General features: G+C 46.1%; 1 protein-coding gene across 1 annotated transcript; it reads left to right on the forward strand.

Annotated features, from left to right (window-relative positions):
* Nucleotides 1–1,082: 1,082 nt before the first annotated feature.
* Nucleotides 1,083–8,904, forward strand: LOC144148385 (peptidase M20 domain-containing protein 2-like). Its single transcript, XM_077679927.1, has 3 exons — nt 1,083–1,103; nt 2,256–2,405; nt 8,758–8,904. The coding sequence occupies exons 1-3, from the start codon at nt 1,083–1,085 to the stop codon at nt 8,902–8,904; spliced, it is 318 nt and encodes a 105-aa protein (XP_077536053.1).
* Nucleotides 8,905–17,579: the final 8,675 nt, after the last annotated feature.

Here is a 17,579-nt window from a genome sequence, read left to right on the forward strand (position 1 = left end):
ATATATGAAAGAAATAATAATAATTATTAGTAATAAGCAATAATAGTTAACACATTCCCTACCACCCCACAACCACCCCCAAACACTAACTTTAACGCAATACACCCACACCCTACGCGACGCATTTACTCGAGTCCCCCCTCGTGGGGAGATGGGCCCAATTTTTTTTTAAACATTTCAATCTAATTAACAATGCATTCCATGGCTTACCAGTGATGTCCCAGTTGGTTTGGTGGTACGTACTGCACCTCCAAAGTACATTTGTTACAGGTGAAATTTCAGTGTAGTTGGTGTTTAAGGGTGAGACCCATGCATTACTAGAGCATGTGATTGGCATGCGACTGATCATTACGACCAGTTTTCCATCGTGCGCTTGTCAGAGGAGACTCACAACGTGCGACTGGCGAGCAAGATGCAATCGCACGTTCATTGGGATCGTTGTGCGGTCGCAGCTAATGAGAGCCCGAAGGTTTCGTCATAATGACGTCATTCTGAAAGTTTCTTTGATACGGCGGACCACACTTTGGTCCGAGCAGGAGGGCATAATACAATCCAAAGGGCCATACAATAAAACATTCACAACAAATAATACGCAATTACGCGGTACCGGAAGGACATGATTCAGTTAACTGGTTCTATTCTGGAATAGTGCGCGGGAAAGACGAGAATTTGAATGTGTCCGTCCCGCCGTCGTTCGGAGTTAGGGCATTTGGTTGGTGATGTCTTGTCGGTCCTGTCTTTAAAGGAAAAAGAAAAGGGGTTGGACCAAGGGCAAGTTTCCGATTATATAAAACAGACAGTAAATCAAGGCTGGACTTTTCTTCGATGCCGAAGGGAAGAAATATTATTAGCTGACATTAGGTTTCAAGGGCAGAGCGTTCACAAAAGTTTCGAAATGACAAACCAAACAGCCTTCCGAGGAGTCATGTGAAGTCTTTGAATGTTTTGTTTCATAGGGGGGTCCCGCGCGATACTCGCACATTCCAGCTTCGGCCTAACAAAAGAAAAATAACTACGGAGCTTAACGGTTGAAGGGGAATATCATAGCTTGTATCTTGAGAAGCATACTTCCCGAAAGGCAGATGACCCAAGATTATCCATGTGTAAGTTCTATGACAAGTTGTTTGTGAGTGTTACGCCTAGATATTAAGAGCTATGAACCTGCCTGAGTGAGGATGGTCCTAGTCTATACACGTGCTCGCTGGGGTTTTTGCTTACACAAACAAACGTATACCCTTCTATTCAAATTTAATTTATTTCCCCATTCTACCCACCACTTACGCGCGTTATCAATGATTTTGTTTAGTTCGATCTGATTATTAGTACCTGTGACTTCTTGAAACAATACAGAGTCGTACGCGAACAATCGCATTTGAACATGAGCGTCAACAACAGTTACAAAATCGTTAACATCACGCGCCGCGGTCGCTGAGTGGCTAAGGCGTAGGGCTTCTGAGCACGAGGACGCCGGTTCGATTCCCGGTGGCGGCGGCCGCTTTTCTGATGGAGGCGGAAAGCAAAAACACGCGTGCGTACAAGATTTCGGCGGCGTTAAAGATCTCCAGCTGGTGAAAGTAAATCCGGTGCCCTTCACTACGGCGCACGTCGTCACCTGCGTTGCGTCGGCGCGTTAAACACTACAATCAATCAATCAATCAATCAATCAATCAATCAATCAATCAATCAATCAATAAAATCGCTACTATGTAAGCTGAAAAACAATGGTCCTAAAACATTACCCTGGGGCAACCCTGAGGTGACAGGAGACCGATATTGTTCGGTGTTAATTTTTAGAAGCTGTTGGCGGCTTTGTAGGCAGGCTCTGATCCAGGAAACAAAACCATACAGAATGTGAAGGTTTTAAAGTTATGTTATTAATTTGTTGTGTGGTACCTTGTAGAAAGCCTTTTTGATATCTAAAAATATAGCACGTTGGGGCTACGGTTGTTTTATTCTAGGACAGCCAACCCCCTCCTACATGTTGTTTGAGGATGTAGATAGGTTGCTGCAGTGGTAGGTTTGCTATGTACTGTAAGTTGAGAATTGTGTGCATGTATAACCACCCCCCTTCCTAGTTTTCATAGAGCCTTGGGCGGCTTTACTAACTTGAAAATGACCTGCATCACTGTGCCGAGCAACCCTCGTCATCCACTCTAAGGCAACTGCGCGGTTCGAGTATGTTGTAAAAGACGTACATGGTGCAAATGAAAAGGCTGATGCATGGGTAAAGAAACCGGGTTCTTCCAATCCCACAGCTTGTCGTGCTGGGCACTCCCGCAGAAGAACTCCACGGAGGCAAGGACATGCTCCTGAAGAAAGGAGCCTTCACGGATGTCACTGTAGCTATCATGGCCCACCCGGTACTCGAGGACATCCTTCGAATAGCCACGACAGCCACGCAGCAGGTTTGTTGCTCGATACCAGTTCTCCTGGCAATGCTATTTTTATTAAAAAATGCGTAGTACCAAACGAAATAGATAAATTGCAAAAACGTAGTATTGGAAGCGTGGTCAGGCCCCTAATTTGGCGAGTTTAAGTGTTAATTATTAAGCTGCATGCTTTTCGATGGGTATAATAACATCAGTGCACGAAACTGTACTTTTTCATTTTCTTTGCTATACGCTAGAGATTGTAGCGCTCTGAGGTGGACGCCAGAACACACTGTCATACCTGAGATTGTAGTTTCACCGTGAAGCTGTCGGCACTCAGTATGAGTTACGAAAAACAAGGATGCCCGAAATGGAGTCGAAAAATTTTAATGCTTGTGATATAGCTGGGATCCGGCTGCGGGTCTAAAGGGGGAAGGCGGGCGGTAGCTTACCCCTAGAGCACTGCCAATTAGCTCTCATAAAAAAAGTGCGTGCTATCTCCCACCTACGATCGAGCTACAAAGCATCGCGATCGTATCATGTTGAAATGTCTAGCTAAACGTTGTGCCTATGTGTCCCATAAACTGAACGCGTTTCTCTAGGGACTAATCCATGTATGCTTTGCCACAATATAAGGAAAGGGAAAGAGATATGAGGTGAGAGAGAGAAGAATTTATTTCGAAATTCCGGTTAGGTGGGTGGGACGATCGACAGCCGTAGCCGGACGGTGACCCTGCAAGGTCAATCCACAAGACTTTTGTGATAGTGAGCTCTGAGCTGCGGGGCGCTTTTTTTGAAGGTCAAGTGAGGGTCTGTTATTAGAACCCAGAAGAACCCGCGGCATTTCTAAAAACCAATGGTCCCGTGGAAATATACTCAAATTTCACATCCCTAAAGAATAGCAGGGCTCGTGATATTGATGAAATAGAAATCGGCCCCATTAAGCTTACCCTGCCTGTGTTTTCAGTACTTTCGTGGATTTCATAACTTTTGTCTATCCACGTGTGCTTTTCCTAAATATGTACAACATGCCAAAAAATGGCTACATTTAAACCCAGAAACAGAAATAGTTTTTACTATAACAGCCCAATATCTGTATTACCTGTCATGTCTAAAGGTCTAGAAAAAATTATATGCAAGGGTGTTCACTCTTTCGTTCAAAAACACTCTTTACTTTCTTAGTAACAGTTTGGTTTTTGCAGCAGGATGTCCACAGAATTTACGTCATTAACAAAAATTCCCTTATCCTTAACGGTTTCAAAAATAGCTATTTAACCCTTTGAATAGATATTGATTTTTCGAAGACATTTGATAGAATTATTACTATCATTTCACTGTTAAACTTGAGCTCAATTGAATCTGTGGTGTTTCACTTGGGCGTTTATTCTCGTACTCAAAAGGTGGAAAGCAGTGTGATATAACTAATGGAAATCGTTTTTGCCTATGTGAAATAACACCCGCAGTTCCACAGGGAAACAGTCTGGGGCTTCTATACATAATATTCACGTAAATGATATAACCAGGCTGAATAGACATGCCAAATGCATCTCGTATGTAGATGGTACCGCCCGCCTCATTCAGTCCGCAAATGTTCGCGAGCTAGCCTACGCAACGAATATTTAATTACAAGCAATATTAGACTGGACTTCAATAAATTGCGTGGAAATGAATGCTTTGAAACGAAGACGTTTTGTTCTCTCCTGCTCAAAACCTAGTTAGTCGTAACCTTAGCGTATTATAGGATCAGAAAACATAGAAGTTGTGCAGGAGGTAAAGACATTGCGAGTGATTGTTAATCAGCCCATGAACTGCACAACACAAGTTGATCATGTGGCGAAAGGGATGTCCAAGGCCTGTGGTATCCTATGTAAATTTCGGCAGGTACTTTCACCCACGGTAAATTGTTACCAAACAACTTTATGTTTGCGCTTCGCATGAATTAGTGTAACCTTGCCTGGGGAAACACATCAGAACGCTACATTAACGCAATCCTTTATTACGAGAGAAGGCCATCCGATCCGCCACATTGCCAATGCTTCTTATGACGCGCACAAGGCCGAGCTCTTCGACACGCTAAACATGCTTCTCCTAGAGCTCATATTACAGATTAAACTTGTGAAATATAAGGGCAGCTTGAACTATAAGAAGGAGTTTTCGTAAGGCTTTGAAATTTCATGACACCTCATAAATAGCACTGTAAGCTTAGTGCGAAGGACGCCGGATTAATACCTTATTGTCGCACAAACCATGAACACGATAGACTAGAACACTGCAGGCCCCCCGTTCTTGGGGCGCCTATAACGCTGAAAAAGTATGTGTGCAGTATTAATATAAAAGGGTTAAAGCAATATCATATTCTGAATATAAATCTATCACGCTAAATTTCTTAATTGTTAATATCACACTAATTGCAATGTTATTTGGTATATTTTGTTCGATATTCGTGTATAGTGTATTTTAATTACTCCATTTATGATAGGGAAACAACTTCATTCATACATAACCGTCATAACGTTAGCGAGTACTATTATTTACACAGTTCCGGTATTAACCGCTTTACTCTATATGGGAAATATGTACATTTTGTACCTGAATGTGTTCTTTTTGTGAATGTACATCACGACATCTTACCCGTTTCTCACGTATACTTGTTCATTTTAAGCTTTGCGTATCAACCTCGGTGTCAGGAAATGCACAGGAACGCCAAGAAGGTACTTTGCTGTAGCTTTTTGTTCCTATCCAAGCATGAAATGAAGGTGAAAAGAGATCTTCAGGGCATGCGAGTGTGAGATGTGTGGTGGTGTCTTCGGCCCCACATGCAGGGAAATCAAGGGACGGATATAACAACGGCTAATTAAAATTCAGTCTTGAGAGACACGGCAGTGTGACTTTCTGCAGTAGGCGCAGCCGAAGGTAAAGCAGGCGACATATTTGGGTTATATCTGCGCTTCTGAGACTACGAATGTTTCATATTTTTCTGGCCTATCACCTTATTCGGTCCGTTTTTTGGGAAATTCTTATGACGAAATCAACGACCCACTTTAATAAGTAGTTCACGCGAGTGTTAAGAAAGCCACACCCTCTTTTTGGCTACGGTTATGCAACAAATTTTTTGAACAATTCTACTTTTACTTTTGGCAGCAGTTGTCAAAACATTTCTCCTCCATTTCATTGCGAAGTGTACCGTTTCGGTATACTTACCCATGGCAGATGTCGCCGTGTGTTCCATTTGAGTTCACTTATTCGTTACAGATGTGGCCGCGTGTGAAATGTCGCGGTATGTAAAACAGGGCGAATATAACATTTTTGCAAGGCCAGAAATGGCCTTTTTGAAAGCGACACTTAAATTCTTCGTCCACTCTAATGTAGTTTATAATAACTCGTAGTTGTTGCGCCCGAACGACAGTAGACGTAACGCAAGGGTGATATAGGTTCGTTGGTCACAGTGAGATTGGTAAAATGTTTGGCTTAGAGCTTGGGTTAGCCTTTGAAATGCCAAATGGAGGCAGTAGAAGAAGATTGAAAATATTCGCTTGAAACACAGGGGGTACGTCTTTCAGTCTGAATATCTTTTTAATATGCAATTTTCTGCAATTATCTAATGATTGATACTTAGATATTTATCATATATCGGAGAAGCATATGATTGCGGTACGTTGATGGAAATGGTTTGTTCAGTCAGCCATTCTTCGATGCTTTGGCACAGAAAATAAAATGCCTTCCGCAATGTACTCAAAACACCATCTACAAAAAAAAATTCCCCGCATTTCCCCGAGGGGAAGAATGTGAAAGTGCGAATGCAGGAGTTGAATTTGCGCGGTTCGGTAATGTTCGCGAAAGAGAAATCACACACACACACACAACTACAAAGAAAGAAAGATGCATTTATTCACAGACACCTATTTGTGTTGTCGTTGTACTTGATTGCTAGAGCGGATCTCAGCTTTGAAATTTCGTGTCAGTACTCCTTTAAGCGGGTGCATTAGCCCTTCTCACGCCCGATTCCTGGCCAATCCCCCACGTCGGTATGTGCCATGACAGCGGCCAGGCAGCGCGCGCCCATCTCCCCCCGTTGCTAGGGAAGACGAGGAGCGCGCGCACCCGCAGCTGTTGCTATGCGGACTACGGCGGCGGACGATTCAGGCTCGCTTAAGAAGTGCATTCGCACTTAAAATTATAATTCGTAACCGTACAACTCGCATGACATAATGTAAATGGAGCACAAATAGCTTTTTGCACTTTAGCGATGCACGGCAACACATGTGAAATGCATGCGTGCTATAAAGTGCGGAGCACTTTAGGCCCATGGCTTGTTGCCGTAGCTAGTTCTGATGTTTAGTCACCGGAGTTACGGGGCATCACGCACTCAAACAGAGGCTTCAAAAAGATCCGAGCTTCACCTGGTCGGGGTTGACTGGGTCCTTCCCGCTACAAAATTCACGTCAAAACCACCGCGCCGCAGAGGAACTCGTCATCGTATGCAAAGTGTAGAAGATGATCTTTGCGCTCCGCCGTTGCCATTGGGGCTGCCGTTGGTAGGCCGGAAATGAGGGCACAGTAATGGAAAACAAGGAGAAGATTGCGAGTTAACGGATTAATAACCCCAGAATAATTAAAACTCATTTCATTTGTTCTTTACATGTTATTCAGGGGCTGCGGCTTGTACAGCCGCGCAATTTTTACCAATATCAGGGGAGCGTCGACCGTTCGGTCAACGCCGCCTGTATTAACATTGCCTGGCGCGTGGCGCGGTTTTCAATGGTAAGGGTAGGGACGCTTAGTTCAGGCACTGATCCTCTATGTGGCGCGGGCCGGCGGACATCTTGCCTTACGTCACTGCTCGCGAGTCGCGAACGCTGCACCCACTTCTACGACGTGTGTCTGTCAGCTTGCCTGTTGGGCTTCAAGGGCCGTTTCGCTTACATCTTAGCCGCGACGGGGCGCTAGTTCTGTGGCGCACTGGGGATCTCGTTCAACGTGTCGCTCGCTTCATACTTGCTGCATTTTTCCAAAGATAAAGACGGAGGCGGACTGAAATAGTGTAAAAACATACTGATTGTCGGGTCGACACATAGCTAACAGAAAAACAATATTTTCGGATGGGGCAGCCATTATTTTACTGATATTTTTCTTTCTGGAGTATTTAGAGAAGAAAGAATTGCGTGCACGTTTTTTGTTCAGGCGCTCACTTCTACAATTACTTTCCAAAAATATCACGTGCTTGTAAACTTCACAAAATTATAGGAAAGAAAAGGATAAGCAGCTGGGATCCCGCTACGCTGTCTGGGCGCTTCTACAGTACAGTCCTCACTTTCAGAAGTGCGTCCCGATGCGGAGTGCGAACAGCGAGGTCAAAACAATACCTAAATGCGGAGGGGAGAGAGGTGGGATGCCCCACTCAGAAAATTTCAGGGCCTGTGATCCGGGTAGATAAGCGCGCAAAGCCGGCATCAGCCTGCGGCAGCGCGAGGGATTTTGCTTCGTGACAAAGGAAGTTTTATCAGTGACAGACCAAGACAGACAGGCATGTTGAAAAACAAGAAGGCGTAGGAGCGCCGCCTCGGGAACGCTAAACAAACTTTCCACTATTTTGCATAGTTTCCGAAACGCGGCGCTGGCTGGCGGACACGAAAGCACGCTGGAAGGCAACGGAGCGGGGAAGGGTGGGAGAGAGCAACAGGAGAATGGCTGTTTGGTCATTTTTCGCTCACGCGTTAGGCAATCTTTATACAGGTGGCGTTGGTTCGGTTGATCAGCGCCGTATGATGGGACGATACGACAAACTCGGCGAGGGTAGACGCATGCGCTTTAAGCGAAGGCCGGCGCCTTCTAGGCTGTTCCAAGAGCAGACAGCCACTCCGCAGTGCTGTTACCAATTGCTTTCACTTGCTTTCTTCGTACCGTTAACGGCTGGTTGGAGGGCAGTGTGATAAGCAAAATAAAAAAATCGGGGGCGGCCGTCTGCTCTAGGAGCAGTTTAGCGGACGACGACAGCAGCGGCCTTTGCTTAATGCGCATGCGGCTACTCTCGCCGGGTTTGTCGTATCGCTCCTTCATACGGCGCTGATCGAACGAACGGTCGACGTTCCCGTGATACTGGTAAAAAATTGGGCGGGTGTACTATTCACTACTTTAGGTACGAACGCTGGCTCATAATGAAACTAGTCTAGAAAAAGCCACAGAGCCGCTTTAGATAATCAGTGCCCCGCACTTGAAAGCCTTGGTGTTGGGTGGTACTGCGTTTATTTTTGGCTAAGGAAGCACCAAATACACTATCTAAAGTGGTCTTCAAAACATAGGTTGACAGTGCCCCTATGTTTATAGCGAGATAATCATGTGGCACGTAGGCCTCCCGATTGATCACATGCCTGTTTGTTTCCTGTTGCAGATCAAAGTTGAATTCAACGGAAAAGGCACGCATGCAGCTGCCTCTCCCTGGCACGGCGTAAACGCCTTGGAGGCGGCCGTGGCTTCATACGTCAACGTGTCGTTGCTTCGACAGCAGATAAAGCCGACGTGCCGAATTCATGGTTAGTTTTATTGGTCGTTTGTTCTAGTGCATTACGCACACTTGCGCCTCTCGAAACAGACCACTAGGCGTCATCATTTGTGTTACGTCCTTTACTCCAATACGTCTGTAAGTGTAAAAAATATAGCAGGCTCAATTTAAAGCTAGCCATAGCGGTGGGAAAAAGCATTTTTAAGTGGGCTCTCCTTTCGTCAGTAGATGTCCTTTGGTTTGTGGAGCTAAATGCTTACGTGTGAGGAACGAAAAAAAAAAAACACATGCCACACCATTGCATTTAGATAGATGGTAAGTTTAACAGAATCGCCGTTCTCCTGAAAATAATATCTTGGAAAGGCAGCGCCCTACACACTTCAGCGTTACTACATTCCCTACGGTAAGGTATTGCATACACGGTCATCCAGGCATTCCGTCTCACAGGTCCCACTACATTGGGGAGTTTTAAAGACGGAGTTTTCCTTGGAGTACACGAACGCTTTAAATTCAGCATTCGTGTCTGTCTCTCTGTCGGTCTGTCTGTCTATCTGTCTTTTTGTCTGTCTGTCGGTCTGTCTGTCTGTCTGTCTGTCTGTCTGTCTGTCTGTCTGTCTGTCTGTCTGTCTGTCTGTATTTTTTCTTCATTCGCAGAGTCACAAACAATTTGAAAGAAACCAGATTCAATAAGACGCATACCTGAGTAATAGTGTTCCAAGATGCCGAAACTTATGATCTATGTGCCCGCGATTTTCTGCGCGAGGGAAACCTCGGAAACTTGATAGGCAATTTACTTAGATAACAGTGTACCACCATTCTCTGGACTACTGATACCTGCTTGATTTGTAGCACTGATGACAACCGAAGAAGACACAGACAGATGAAAACGTCGCCGAACACAACCGAGATAGCAGAAAACACTAAAACAAAAGTGTGCATGACGTAGCACGAAGCGCAAACAAAAGAAAAGTTCCCAACTGACGGCGCAAGAGCAGCGGAAGTGTGGCAAATTTGAATGAATTTATGACGCCTCTTTATTGAATATTTTGTAACACACCGAGAAGACGACGAACAAGAGGGGTGAGGGGACAGACGAGAGGGCGTTACATGGCTGTAGTAGCACAAGACTTTCGTTCTTCAAATGTATTTGCAGGGGACAATGCAAATACCCAACCAGCGTTTGCCCTGGAAAGCGCGTGGTCACTGCTGTGTACTCCTACTATCACCTCCGCGCTTTGATCCTTATTGACAAAGTGGCTGCTTTGCCGCGTTACCGGCAATTGCACTGATGCACTTGCAAATGGTTTTCACCACTGGGCGTGAACGTCGCGTGATTTCGGTGTCATCCTTCGTAGAAATCTATGTTCGTGCACAATGCTGCGTTGGTGATTGGGCCCACCCTTAGAATAAAAGGTCCCAAGCATGTCCTGTGCTCTCGATTGTTTTACGAGGAAGAAGATCGCGAATCTGCTCGCGTCGCTGCAAATGTCTTCGATAGACACGTCTTTCCCAGCCCTGCCATGTAACTAAATCTCCTGTCCAATCCGTCTTTCCCCTCGTGTCTCGGTACACCTATTGAAGTGTTGCCGAGTTCAAATAATCGCATCTTTTTGCTCGCGCTTCATGTGTTGGGACTGTCGAGACCTACAGCTCTACATCGAATCGCGAGGTTTGAGAGCCAGCCTTTCATGTATTCTGTGGTTAGAACATTGTTCTCAACGCACTTACTATTTGCTCTCAAAAAATCGGAATAGATGCACTTTGAATTATTAGCGCTAAAAAACGACACACAAGAAAGAAGACACGGTCAGGCGCTACAGCCCAGTACAAAGTCTTACCAAACACTAGTTATGTACTGACGTTGTTTTTCAAAATGCTTAATGTTAGCTCGTTGCTGAACAACAAACGTCGTTGCTGAAAGTCGTTGCTGAACAACGTTTACAAATATGAAGCACCTTCCTAGATTTTATTCAAGTCCGAATATTTTATCTGCATAATTGTCTCACCAACCATTCTTCAACATTGGCGGTGCTTGTGAATCGAAGAGGACCAAAATTTTCGCGTCATCGAACACGTCCGCTAAAGCACATCTCCAATGTCTTTGGCCTGTTTGTGTAGAATGTCAAACAGTGCTTGCACGTGTTGGTGCTATCCTATGTAACATTTCAACCGAATTTATTTACTAGACAAAAATTTGGGACTTATTGCACAGCCAGTACTCCCGTCAAATACCTCATCCCTCCTCTTAGTGACCGCCAACCAGTTTTCCGTTTAATACAGTCGCATCAATAAGCTCCTTTTCCTGAAATTTTTATTCCGACTGCCTTGCCCCCCCCCTCTCCATCCAGTTTGCGCAAGATCAACATAACATACCAGCAGTTTCATCACTTGCTTCGCTCCTTGTTTGTATTCACTGCTGTCCGCTTTGAGAGCTCTACCTAACCATCAAATTCTGGTATACCTCCTTCATTCTCGTGTAAGGGTAAACACTCGTCTGTAGGGAATGCCACCAAGTGGAGAAGGACCACTGTTCTCAGTTTGGCCGCGCGAAACAGTCCTCATTTCAGTTTCTCAAAAACGTAATAAAGTTGTGTTATTTGGGAGGCGCTTATTATATGTATTTTTGTGTGTACATTTTTTTACAGGGATAACTGGGCGAGCACAATTTTACTAACATTTCTGCTACGATGTGTACCCCTCGCCTCATGTGCCACTAATGGCGAAAGAGTGATTATGGTAAATGTTTTACGATAAGTTAAGCACTCCTTCCGGTCTGCACCTGTTCCTAGATGCACATATTTCCGTTGTCTATGCGAGTTCAAGACGGCAGTTGATTGGGAATCTTTTTATTTTGAGTTTTCTAACTCTTTGAAAATGGGAGGCATGATCAAGCAAAGGAAAAATTACCCGCGTAATTATTACGGGCTGAAATGCGCGTCGATGAACTTTGCATTGACTGCAACTGGTGCATACGATTATAGTTCGTTGTTATCGCAAGTATTTTTCTTAGTGAGAGCTCAATTATGAAATGTGTGGTATGATATGGAATTCCGCCAAAAAATCTCCGCCTGTTGGCATTAATCGCAGAATGTCGTATGTACAGAGCTATAACAAGAGTTGTATTTACTTGATTGAAAAGTGGTACAACTAAAATTTAAACAATGCGGAAAGATAATGCTAGTCATCATGTTTAAACTGTTCTGCAGAAGAATTCCTTAACCTACAAAGGCCATAAAATGCTGCAAAATCAAGCCAAAGCCTTGCTCTGTCATGATGTACCTCTACTTGGTCTGGCCCAGCTAGAATATACGACAAATTAGCCAGATGCAGGTGTAATGTATGTGGTCACAAAATTTCTCGCGCATGGCACACCCTTCTCCGAAATTTCTAGACGCTTTTTTGAATACATTTATGTAACTTCTAAGAAGCCCTTTTTCCTTGTATGCTTTTTCGACCTGTATTGAATTATGAACTCTGCATTGTGTTTTAATCAAGGCACACAAAAGGTTTTGTTTGGCCGTGCCTGCTATTCGTGTAACAATAACTTCTCTGGACCCTTTAAATAGCTGGTTAACTGGTGACCACATTTTCTCTGAGCAAAACAGACAAAGCACTTCTGGGACACTCAGAGTCCAGGCACTGTGTAGTGTTTTTGATAATGAGATGTATACTCATCTTCATGTCGCACCATCGCAGGTATAATCGTGGAAGGCGGAACCTACCCAAACATTATTCCAGAGACAAGCAAACTGGTGTACCAAATTCGAGGAGCAACAGCCCAGGACCTGGACGAGCTGGTCGCTAGAGTCGAGGGATGTTTAAGGTCGGCAGCGGAGGCTACCGGCTGCACGGTGAAGACGGAAACGGTGCTGCACTACAAAGACTTCGTACATAACGTCGCCCTCACAAAAGTATACAGAAAACACGGACAAGCGTTGGGTGAGTGGTAAATGGGGCGCCCTCTTCCAAAGGTTTCAATGATTACTCAGTGATGTAACTTCCTTTCTTACCAAAACTATGGCCAAAATGGAAAGGTTTATTACCTGTCAGCATAGTTACCACCAGCCAAAATTTCTGAGGGGGGATTGAAGGGGGAGCGCTCTGCTCCCCCCAGCCTCCCCCCTCCCCCCCCTCCGTCACCCCATTAGTCGGTGCATGTGTGAAACCACAAATATGCATGTGCTTCCGCCGTGGACCGGCTCCGAGCAAGCGCATGATGCGGCGCCTCTGCAGAGGGGATCACATAGCCTTAAGTCACACCCACCGGGCTTGCGCTGAGGCACTTCAAGGTCACCTCCACGTGGTGGTTAAACTTGCGGGAGAAGGTGAAATACAGCATTCGCTTTAAAAGAACCTGTGTAGCAGCTTCTAATATGCCTTTATGCTACGGAAGAGATTCGCTTTATGCACCCGTAGAATACAGACTTGACAAAATAATGACCTAATGAATGACTTGATTAATGATGAAAGACTTGATCAATGACCAACTTACGATAGTTAAAATGGCTTCGCCATGGTGTTGCTGTTTTTGGCGTAGCAAAATATATTCCACGTTCCGAAGAGGGGTCGCAAACGTTAGTACACATTTATTTATTATTTCATGCTTGAAATCATGGCGATTGCTATCACGTCGTTTCATGAGGAGGTTTGAGTACTAAGAAAAGCGAAGCATGATGAAACAATACTATTTCGTAAATGGATGGTTTACTATAATAGACGCTCAAAAAAAAGATATGGTGATCCAGAGATTCCATTCTTTATTGTTTAGTTTACAAGTGAAGGTTTTGTTCTTGTCGCTATTATGCATGACTACATCCCCACCTCACCCACGCACGTCTCTGCAGATATTTCTGAACTCTATGCAATCAAGACTTCTGTTTGCATGTCGAAAACTTCTGTTACCGTGCAACGATGCTATTTTGTACCGTGGCTGTTCAAGTGCAAGATATCTCACGTGTTAGATACACTAGCATCAGTTGTAAAAAATGCCAAATGTTTGAGAGGTAACAATAATTGGTTCCGGCTCATATTTCTACATATACTCTAGCACCTCTGCAATCATTTTTCCCGGTGTTTTTGGTGGCGCTGACGTAGTTAAATCACGTGGTATAAGCCGTTCACGATATGCCGGCAATATGGCGGCAAAATCTCCACCCCAGCGGCATCCGGTGCGTTAAAATATGCCTCCTTCCCCTTTAATCCGTGAGTTGCAATTTTTGAATTAAGCATTTAAGGAAGCGCCAAATCACACTGCGAAGTGTTAAATGCACCACTTTAAAGTGGACGTTCTCCAGAGTGGAATGTGGGTATGTTAAAATGCGCATCGATGAGAACACTGCTGTCCGCTCAGCAGCATACTGAGTGGAGCACTTTACGTAGTGATCAGCAGGGGCAATGGCGCGAAGCCCCAAGAAGCGCTCTTCCCTGACCTGTGCTCTTCACTTACTTATGCTTTCAATTGACTTGGATGCCGTGTAATAGAGTGGTATCCGCTCTTCCTGTTCAGTTATTCGAACAAGGTTGCCGCTGTTGAACAAGCGGAGATGTATTATGATGGTTGTGTGTAGTTGTCTTTTGTGTTTTATGAGCAAAACGATTTCCCTTTCCCAGAGACTTACGCGGACATTAAATATCCCCGGCTGGACTAAGTAATTTTTCTGTATTACGGCTCGTGTGATGGTCCAGTTGGAACATCAGAGCCTAAAAGGCCGAAGATGATTTCAGTTTTCACAGAAAGATGGCCGAAAACCGTGCGTAGATCTTGCACGTTGTAGAGGGGCGTGGTGTGGAACAGCAACTAGAAATGCGGGACACCAGTATAAAACTAGGGATAGGTGTGTTAACGAAAATGCCTGTGGATCAGCTTAGCTAACCATGGATGTCCAATGCGAAAGTTTAGTTTCGTCTTTTGAAGTCGTGGTTTCCCTGGGTCTGCCATTGTCTACGGGTGTAATCCCGCTTCGAGCATTTTTCTAACCAAACGGCTCATCTTGCTTAGCCTTCGACTATAGCTTCACGCGCTTGGAATTCCGAACCTTCTCCAGGGAAGCAGCTCATCGGGCGATATCCGCGGGGCGTCAGACGCCACCTGGTGACGACAGCTCGAAGCTTCCCGCTTCCGCGCAGCGCTCCGAGAAAAGGGCCCAACTCGCTCTCATCCATGGCCAACCTCGAAGTGACCAGGCGAGCGCGGTGCTCCTGTTGCGCAGGCGCACTGCGAGTCATGAGGTCAGGCGGCAACTCAGCTGCGGAGTGTGTACTGGCAAACACGCGGAGGCGGAGGCAGCTAGCGCAAGCAGCGCTGGAAGCTCAGCTCACCTTATCGAGTCACGTGATACGTTGAACGTCTACAGCACAGCTGCGGTAAAATAGGTCAAGTTGCTGGCGATGGCTAAACTCGGCTTGATTAGGTTAGTAAAGCTTTGCTTTAACAAAAATGATATGTTACGTCTTCCTCAAGCGTAGGTTCTGAGGATGCGTATTTGTTCTCTATAAGACAGTTTCTTCGACACAAAGCAGAGCAGGTTGTAGTAGTCTATACTAATAGTCGCTTTGTAGTCGAAGTTTTGTTCATTCCACCGACTGTCTTCCGGCATATCTGCTAGCTCCATTTCAAACCACCAAAAACGCCAGGGCGAAACCAACACGCATGCCTACATGCCGAGCAACAGCAAGGAAGTATCGTCACCCTGCCACTACTTTCCAAAGAAACCTACAATAGCGCCCTTACGACTGTATCAGATCAGACGTAATGCATAAAATCATAATTTTCGATAGGCGGTTCTGGGTTGTCGCTATGAAGATTAAAATATAGGCAGTTGTTTCAAAACCTGTACCACGACACATTAGCAACAGCACCATTGAGAATATATATTCCACTTAGTGCCGACAAATGACTCTGCGTTATGTCGAACCTACATTCTCTCTCAGCTTCCAACGCTTCATAAATACACTAGTGGCCATATAAATACTTCCTCTTCTATTCAATCTGGCGATGATCCCCATGGTCACTGCCTTGTCCTCCATCGCAAATCTCCACACCTCTATCTATGCAGACGATATTACGTTATGGGTTAAATCAGGTAGCGATGCTCTAATCGAACACACACTCCAGCAAGGCGCAGACATTGTCCAAGCAACTGCGTCTCAGTTAGGCCTCCAGTGCTCCTCGCACAAATCCGAGCTACTTCTTTTGCACCCCCCTTGCAAGCAACCCCCCACGGAACCCCCCATCACAGTTTACGTCGACAACCATATCGTCCCTCATGTCTCCTCCCTCCGCGTGCTAGGTCTCACCATTCAGGCCAACCGGGGCAACGCGACCACCTTAACTAAACTCCGATCGCACGTACTTCAAACACTCAACCTCCTAAGAAGAATCACCACACGGCGTCACGGCATTTCCGAACCTGAACGCTTGCAACTTCTTCATTCCTTCGTACTCTCTCGCTTTACGTTTTACCTCCCGTACTGCAAACTCAATGCCTCTGACAAAACAAAACTAGATTGCCTACTACGACGCATATACCGAGTTGCTCTTCTAATACCTCCCAGCGCCCCCACCAGCCGTCTATTAGCCCTGGGCATTCACAACACCGTCGATGAAATCATCGAAGCCCACCGCACAGCCCAGATAGCCAGACTATCGCGCACGCATCCCGGCCGCGCCCTTCTCGCAGCGGCCCACCTGACCTCCCCTTTCCCCTCACCTATAGCCTCCCGTATTCCCACCACGTTACGCCAACTCTTGCATGTACGCCCACTGCCTCGCAATATGCACCCCCACCACCACGCCGACCGCCGACTGGCCAGGGCTAGACATCTGCAGCGCACATTCCCTCCCTCCCAGCATCATTTATACGTCGACGCAGCTAGCTACCACGATAAGCCGGCTTTCGCCACAACCGTCATTTCATCGCTCGACAGCCCTCCCTTGGACGCACTCACGATACATACAACATCAGCTACCGCTGCGGAGGAGGCGGCTATCTCCCTCGCCCTAGTACAGTCTCCCACACCCAGAGTTGTCCTTTCGGATTCTCAGTCGGCAATTCGCAACTTCTCTGCAGGGCTAATCTCCCCACTCGCCCTCAAAATCCTCTCCCGCAGAACACCATCCCACCCCGTGGCTCTGCTGTGGACCCCGGCCCACACGGGAACAGACGCCAATGAAGCGGCCCACCATACAGCTCGAGCTCTTGTCACCCGAGCAGGCCCTTCTATTAGCTCTACCCACGGCACCCCCAGCTTCCGGGACGCTCTAGTCTCGTACCGGGATATTACCCAGCACTTCCGCCTCCTCCGCAGGATATATCCTCCCCCACACCCTTCCCTCACCCACGAAGCCGCTCGCCACTGGCGGCTACTACAAACCCACACAACCCCCTGCCGAACTCTCCTACACCGCATCAACCCCAATCTCTACCCTTCGCCTCTTTGCCCTCAATGTCTCCAGCCGGATACCCGCTACCATTCCCTTTGCGAGTGTCCCCACGACCCATTTCCCCCTTTTCCTTCCCCCTTACACTGGGAGCAGGCCCTGGAGAGCTCCGACCCGGAAGTGCAGTTGGCACTAACCAACCGGGCCGCCCAGGTCGCGGAGAACATCGCATCCTCCGCCACCCCTCTCCCCTAGACCCAGTTTGCAAATAAAGTGTTTCTCCTCCTCCTCTCCTCCGGGAAAGCAATGGCGTTCAACACCTAAAACGATT

This window comes from Haemaphysalis longicornis, unplaced genomic scaffold (genome assembly GCF_048455015.1).
Source record: "Haemaphysalis longicornis isolate Haplotype H1 unplaced genomic scaffold, Haemaphysalis longicornis Haplotype H1 scaffold_8, whole genome shotgun sequence".
NCBI classification, from domain to species: Eukaryota; Metazoa; Arthropoda; class Arachnida; order Ixodida; family Ixodidae; genus Haemaphysalis; species Haemaphysalis longicornis.